This window comes from Eimeria mitis, genomic scaffold (genome assembly GCF_000499745.2).
Source record: "Eimeria mitis Houghton genomic scaffold, Emh_scaff2691, whole genome shotgun sequence".
Taxonomy (NCBI): domain Eukaryota; phylum Apicomplexa; class Conoidasida; order Eucoccidiorida; family Eimeriidae; genus Eimeria; species Eimeria mitis.
Genome location: NW_024015162.1, coordinates 1 through 7327, shown reverse-complemented (window position 1 = coordinate 7327; position 7327 = coordinate 1). Strand labels below are relative to the sequence as shown.

Genomic DNA, 7327 nt, shown 5'->3' with positions numbered 1-7327 from the left:
CTCGCAACCACGCCCTTGAAAACATCCAGCTTCTCTGTCGTACAGGTGAAGCATCCAGTTCAACAAGGGATCCTGTCTTCCAGCAAAACAAACGCAGGGCCTATTTATTCAGGCGCCTACCCAACCTAACCAACACCCTTCATATCAACTATCAGCAGCAAACGCTGCTCACCACCTCCTTCATGTCCAGCGCTGCTCACAAGGTTGACCCCTCACACCAATCGTTGCGTAGCCACAACTTGACCACCCCAGCAAAAAAACCCAAGTGCCCAAGTACTCGAGCGCTCCACTTCACATGCTCCTTCTGCAAAAACTGCCGCATGTCTCTTCTTCTCGCGTTTCGTGCCTCTTCAGAACAATTTTATACACGCCTTGTGCTTGCCTTCCACGTCCCTAAGCCGTGGAATTTGAGACCACTTTGAAATGCATTCGTGATGCTGCATCACAGGAAAGAATCACCCGCGAAACCCTCTTGTTCAAGCAACCCCACCCACAACTCCCACACAGCATACTAACGAAGCTGTATTCTTCTGAATTATGCGGGAACCGGACGAAGGTACTCGAGAGCCTTGGCTGCCGCACCTCAGATCTGTCGTAGCGATGGCCGAGGCTGGCAGTAGAAAGGTGACCTGAGCAGTTTCACCGAAACAAGCACGCTCCAGTTTGCAGCGCAGGTTGACGGCGACAACCATGGGTTGGTTTTGTATGTAGTAATGGCAGCCCCTCCAAAGGAAGAGGTCTATGCGCCTGTATTAGCTACCGTCGTCTTCTCGCAATCGCAGTTTGCTCGTGCTTGCTCGCTGGCCTCCAGGCCAGCGGTCACCTGCAGCCCATCCGCACAAGGGCCCCTCATGCACGCATGGGACGGTCAACAGTTTCCCCACGCAGAGAAGCACAGCCCCAAGCCGAGCAAACACGCTGTCGGTGAATAGACCAACGTCCCACATCACCTCATTTCTTCCATAAGGCCCGAGGATAAGCGCAAACAAGAAGAGAGAAAAATCCCGATTGTTGCTTCTAGCATCCTCCTTAAAGCATTAAAGGATAACAATGATGGGAATTCGAGAGTCACCCGCCCTCTGTTATACGATTGTTCTGCCTTGTATGCTAGAAAAATCCCCACAAGAGAAAATACTCGATGAACCAGAGGCCCACGAAATACCAAGCGCAACATGGTACTCCCACCGCCACAAGAGCTGTCCCACCGCTTGTCCAAGTACCATCAAACCTCATGCCTTCAGCCGCTGACGACGCCTGTCAGTACGTAACATACCATGTCAGCAATCGCCAACGCCAACCACGAGCCCTATGCCAACGAACGGTGACCTTCCAGCGCCCAAATCATCCATCCCACTTTCTTCTCTCTGATCACTCCAAGGGAACGGTGGCCCTTTGCCGTCCTTCTTGGCAGGTGAACGCGGCTGAGAAGAGACGCAAGATGAGCATTTCCATCGCCATAACCTTCATTCCCCATATTCTCTGCAAACCACACCGACACAACACCGACAACTGTGCGGCGAAAACGCAGCTATCATCAGGGAAACGCATTTCCAAACGCTTAGTGCATTTGCCCCTAGCTTTCCCCAGAGGGCCTGTCGTCTTCTTCACACACAACCTTTGCTACCAACGGACCCCTCTGGCGTACAGGTGAAGCAGACGTGACGACATTACTGCATCTGCTCGTAGCTTTCCCCAGAAGGCCTATAATCTTCTTCACACACAAGCCTTGTTCCCGCCGGGCCTCTCTGTCGTACAGGTGAAGCAGCCATTACTCTCTGCCCACACAACCCTACACTGTCAGTGAATAAGAAGAGATTTAACAGCAAAACCTCTTCAGCTTCCACAGCTCGGCCAACAGCAAACGACTGACATCAGCCCGATTGCGCTCGTTGTGGCGAAACAAACACGGCGTCAGCCCTTCCGACGCCAAAAATACAACACAATTTCATCCATAACCACAGCCCCAAACAGCACACGCTGCTCTCCCGAACAATACCGCATCATCCGCAACCGCAGCACCAATCAGCAGACGTTGCTCTTGCGTCTAACTGCTCTCATGTGAACAACAACGCTCTTTCAAACCATATGAATGCCTCTAGGTTTCGCATTTCCTGCCTCCTCAAAACAAACGTATTTTTCATGCTTCGTGTTTTCTTCTCACCTGTGCGTGCCGCCGAAGCTCTAACGGCCTTGAAACGTTGCTTATTCAAGTTGCATCATCACAGGGAACGACGAGTTGCCCGCAAAACAAGCTTGGTGATGCAGAGCCATCGCAGGCTCCGACAAAAAAATGCCCCCATTGCCTTAATCATGCCGGAAACGTGACCCTAGGAATCAAATTCCAAGGTGGAGGAGTGTGATGAAGAATCCCACACACCAACTCCATCCCGCCTGAGCAAGGTCACCGCAAGCTCCTGCATAGCCTCCTAATTCATGTACGTTGGGCGGCACCGTGCTCCAGCAGTGATGCCGAAAGCCGCGTTGAAGGTAGGATGTCGCTGTCAGATAGCGGCCAAATTACCTCGACAAAAGCCGAAGAATATCGACGAGTGGAGTTGATTGAGGAAATATGTGAATCCTTGAAGTCGATGATCCCAGCTGTTGCGTCAGTCGCAGAAGTTCACCCGCAGTTCATTTAAAAAGTAATGGAGTTTTCACCAAACAGCCTATTTGCATTGGTGTGAGTGGAGCCCTGAAAGGAATGCTGGAAATGAAGTTGCATGACAGAGGAGCATGAGAAATCACCCCCCAGCATATCATCAACCCGCCTAAGCAAGGTCACCCCAAACTCCTACATAGCCACATAATTCAAGTAAGTGGGCATGAATCCTGCCCCAGCATTGCTGCGGGAAAAAATATTGAATGTGGGAGGTCTCGATCTAAATCCCCTCATATCGCTGCGCAAATACAAGGAACTTCACTCGTCGAGACTGCTGTTCTCGAGCCCCCAGAAAGAGTTAAGCTCTCAAACCATTGCAATTTTTGCCTTAGACATAAAAACCTTAACGAAAACTAATTTTAAATATAGTGTGGAGTTCGCTGATAAGCGTATTTTGTGCCGTCGGTCCCATGCGTAGGTTATATCACGCCGCCTGCATTTGTCTGGCGGGGCTGATCTCGATCGAGTCTACATTTCCACTGACGCTGCTTGAATGCGAGAACAACACAAACCGCCATAAGTTTGTAAACAGTAAATGTTTGTGAATCCTCGTATCTGAGTCCTCTGCTCTTTGATATTTCTCACTGCAATGCCGAAGTTGCGGGTCGAATGTATTTTTTCTCAAGACAAATATCATGTGTAGTGTGCGTCAGGCCTACAAGGTATTAGTTGCATAATATCTATATTGTAGTGTTCGAGTATGAATAGAACACTATATTTAGAGTTTTTTCCAGACAAAATGATAGCAGGATAGAGAAAATATGTTATAACGAAGGATCTTTCGGCTCCGTATGCAGGTGGTATACAAATTAATACTTACCGACGCCTAACCGACACACTGACACGTTGCAGACTAGAGAGCGAGTACGCGTGCATCTGTTCAGTGTTTCCGTTTGCTACTTCTCAAGAAACTACTGCGCTCGCAAGCTGTATTGTGGCGCTCTGTAAACGAACAAATATGAATGCATGCATTTATTCCTCTACGCGGTACATAACTAAATCCATGCAATGACTCTGATGAGGGAACCATGGTTGTGGCGGCTCTTCTCTCCTGGGTTTGAGCTGACACACTAAGCAGGACCTAAGTGCCTTACAATGTAGTGAGAAGAAAACCCATCTTCTGGCAAAAGCGAATGTTGTGGTACTGTGTATTTAGATCGCAACTACTTCGTGTTCATGGTGTTTGTTCCTGTCGAAGGCCGCACTGCTAATACATGTAATTGACAAATTCTGATGGGTGTACTGGAAAATGTGGAGCGGCTTACTTCTGAATTTTCAACATTTCAAAGATGCGCAATGGGGCTACCATATGAACGGCTTCACAATAACGCAGAGCAGTCTTGTTGAGATAGGTGTACGTTTACATGTATGCAGCTGATAAAGATACCTCTCCATGTTTGCATGGCTTACTGCAGCACCGCAAGGGTGAGGCTTAAGGATTTATATCCATATCCATGGAATTCCTCTTGTGTTCCGTTCTACTAAATATGCAAGAGGCACAAGTGTTATAACAGTCGAGTCATATTACTGTAGACGGAACACAAAATAAATGAATACGAATACTTTAGATAATGTACCTAATAATATATTTAAAATACTTAAAATACTGAGTATAACATAAACAAGAATATATCCAGCATAGTGAAGACAAAACATTCAAAAAAACCTAACATCCTATGCACTCTTCCTTCGCTTGTTGCTCCGGTTCTCAACACAACGTACACGTGCATATGGATTGCGCCTGAAGGACAGTAGCAGCTTGCTGCTGGGCTCTCCTAACTGTTCTGATTGACTCGAAGACACAACCAGCTGCAGATGTTGCGCGCTGTAACTGCCACCCGTCTACGCTGCAGCATCGCTTACAATAGCTTGTCTATACTACGCATGTTTGTTGCACCTGCTGCTGAGTTACATATGGAGAAACTCTTCTGTTGCTGGAGAGCAATAACTTCCATACAAAACACGAGCACCAAGAACTGAAACCTAACGGAGTTTAGCCACAAGAGGTGAACATACGGAACCGTTCGAAGTTCATTAGAAACGCCCTCCTTCATATTTCGCAACTCCTGTGAAAAATGCAATTAAGTATAACAGCATTTTGTACACAAATGTGCCGACAGAAAGCAGTTTCCTCCGCATATTCCTTCAGAACGCACAAACTATCCGTATAGAACCTCCCCCAAATTTCGTGGTCCTCACTCAATCCGTGCATCCATTGAGGTTCCCTGGAGCGCACGTGAACCATGCAGATACGGACAGCGTGCGGGCCTTCAGTGAATCCTATCCTTGCTGCCAGAATGAAGGCAACATCATTCTGAAGCATAAACCAGAGAACACGAAATGTTGGCTCGCAGCACCGCTCGGTATTTAGCTTAGTTTTTGTCGTGTTGTTGGGCTTAGCCTTCATTCAGACGGCTGACGATACTGGCTTCCTACTGGCTTTCTCATCCCCGTTCTCTATTGCGTTATCAGATGCCCTTGTTGTTTCTTTTTGCTTTCAACGCTAAGTTGTTGTGACGGAGTTCATCTAGCAAAGAGAGTACCGTTTCGTAAAAAGTTTTCCATTAAGACGAGGGAAAAGCAAACCCAACAAGTTTCACTTGGGGGGAAGAAAAACACAGTTAAGAAAGTGGCAGCAAGGAACGCAGCTAAACTGGGGTCAAGCCATTGCCGATGGATACCTGCATGCATGCTCATGCATGCAGCCAGCTAGGAAACGAAACAACAACTCTCCGTTTTGGTTTCTAGCACCATCTGTAGTCTGCTGAGTCCGAGCTGTGCAGCATCTGCTGCTGTACTGCGCTCTCTATGTCTCCACTGTGCCTCCACGTAAGTTCCTCATCCCCCTCTTGTTCTTCCTCCTCCTCCTCCTCTGTCGTTGCTGCTGCTGTTGTTGCAGTGAATAAGTTGGCGTGCATGGCTCGCTGTTCTCCGCTTCTCTTTCGCGGGTTGCCTGTTCAGGTGTATTTGCACCCCTTCTGTACTTCATTCTCTCCGTTGCCTCATACATTCACCCTAGTTATTCCTTCTCATTACTATGAATACTGCTGTTATTCTTATGTTATTCTTATACTGGGGTCAAGAGAAACCGTGTGCTATGCGAAACTGTCTATAAGGTAAGCCATCTAAGGCAAGGTAGTAGTGGCGGTGGTGGTGCTGCTGCTGCGGGCGGTGCAGCAAAGGTTATATAGCTGGTGCCGCAATAGGGAGATGAAAAAAAGAAATAAAATAAATAACACAAATATAAGTGATGAATTAAGGCATAGACAAGTAACGGTTTTCAGGTCAGTCGGCTGCTCATATGATAGAGACCCCCAAAGACGTCTGCCTCTTCTGCCTCCCCTGTTTGCTTTGCATCCTGCGTGTATGCATGCATGTATGCATGCATGTTGCCTGCTAGCCTGCCTGCCTACATGCCTGCCTGCATGCGTGCATGCATGCATGCATGCATGTGTTGTCATCTGTAGCAGCGGCAGCATGGGAAGCATTTGCCTTGTTTCCACATCTGAACCGCAGCAGGGAGAGATGGCTGCAACAATATGCAACAGCTGCTACTGCAGCAGCTACGCATGCGCATGTACATCCGTTAGCCAGCTGCCAGCAGCAGCAGCTGCAGCAGCAGCAGCTGCTGCTGCTGTCAGCTGTGTGTAGCGTTCTAATTTCCCTCATTGCTGCAAGGCAAAGGGGCTGAGCAGGGTCCAGGTAAGCAGCAGCAGCACCGCTGCAGCAGAAGGGAGGCTAGAAGTGCGGCGAGTTCATATAGAAGGGTTTAATTGTTGCAGCCTCCTTCAAGCCACAGAGGAACGGTTTCATTTGCTGCTTTTGCTGCTGCTGCTGCTAGAGCTGCAGCAAAAGCAGCAGCAACTAAAGCGGCTCATTTCCCCATTGAAAATATCGGGTGCCGCAGAGCCTCCTTTGGGTCTGGTCGTTTCCTTGGATCGATCTGCAGAATATAGCGGACGAACTCCGCCAGCGAGCGGTCCTGAGGCAGCACCAAGTCCTGTCAAACAGCAGCAGCAGCAGCAGCAGCAGCAACAGCAGCATGAGCAGCAGCANAGGCAGCACCAAGTCCTGTCAAACAGCAGCAGCAGCAGCAGCAGCAGCAACAGCAGCATGAGCAGCAGCACCAGAGTGAGCAGCACCAGCATCCCCAGCAGTAGTAGCAACACTTTCAGCGGTTTCATAAGAACCACTGGCTTTTTGCGGTGTATGCAAGCCGCTCGGGTGGAGACGAGTACACCGCGGTGCTGAGGTGTATAGGCAGTGTGCATCAGGCGAAGTTGAGGTGTTTAGCTTTCAGGGTTTACTATTTATAATTTAATGTTTTCAGGGTTTTAGAATTTAGGGGAATTAGGGTTTAGGGTTTGTGTGTGAGGTGTATATAGACAGAGTGCAACCCTAAACCCTAAACATGCACGCTGCGAAACACCCCTAAACCCTTACCCCTAAACCCTAAACCCTAGACCCTAAACCCTAGACCCTAGACCCTAAACCCTAGACCCTAAACCTTAAACCCTAAACCCTACCCCCTAAACTCTAGACCCTAAACCCTAAACCCCTAAACCCTAACCCCTAACCCCTAACCCCTAACCCCTAACCCCTAAACCCTAAACTATGATTAGATACAAACCTCTAGCGGTACGCAGTCCTTGACTCGATTGACACTTC

At 48.5% G+C, this 7327-nt stretch overlaps 1 protein-coding gene across 1 annotated transcript; it reads right to left on the bottom strand.

The window, feature by feature from the left end:
- Window positions 1–4939: 4939 nt before the first annotated feature.
- On the bottom strand, window positions 4940–5577 carry EMH_0057380 (uncharacterized protein; the record flags this gene model as incomplete). The annotated part of the gene is made up of 2 exons (XM_038022465.1): window positions 4940–4948; window positions 5458–5577. The coding sequence occupies 2 exons, from the start codon at window positions 5575–5577 to the stop codon at window positions 4940–4942; spliced, it is 129 nt and encodes a 42-aa protein (XP_037878319.1).
- Between the last annotated feature and the right edge of the window lie 1750 nt (window positions 5578–7327).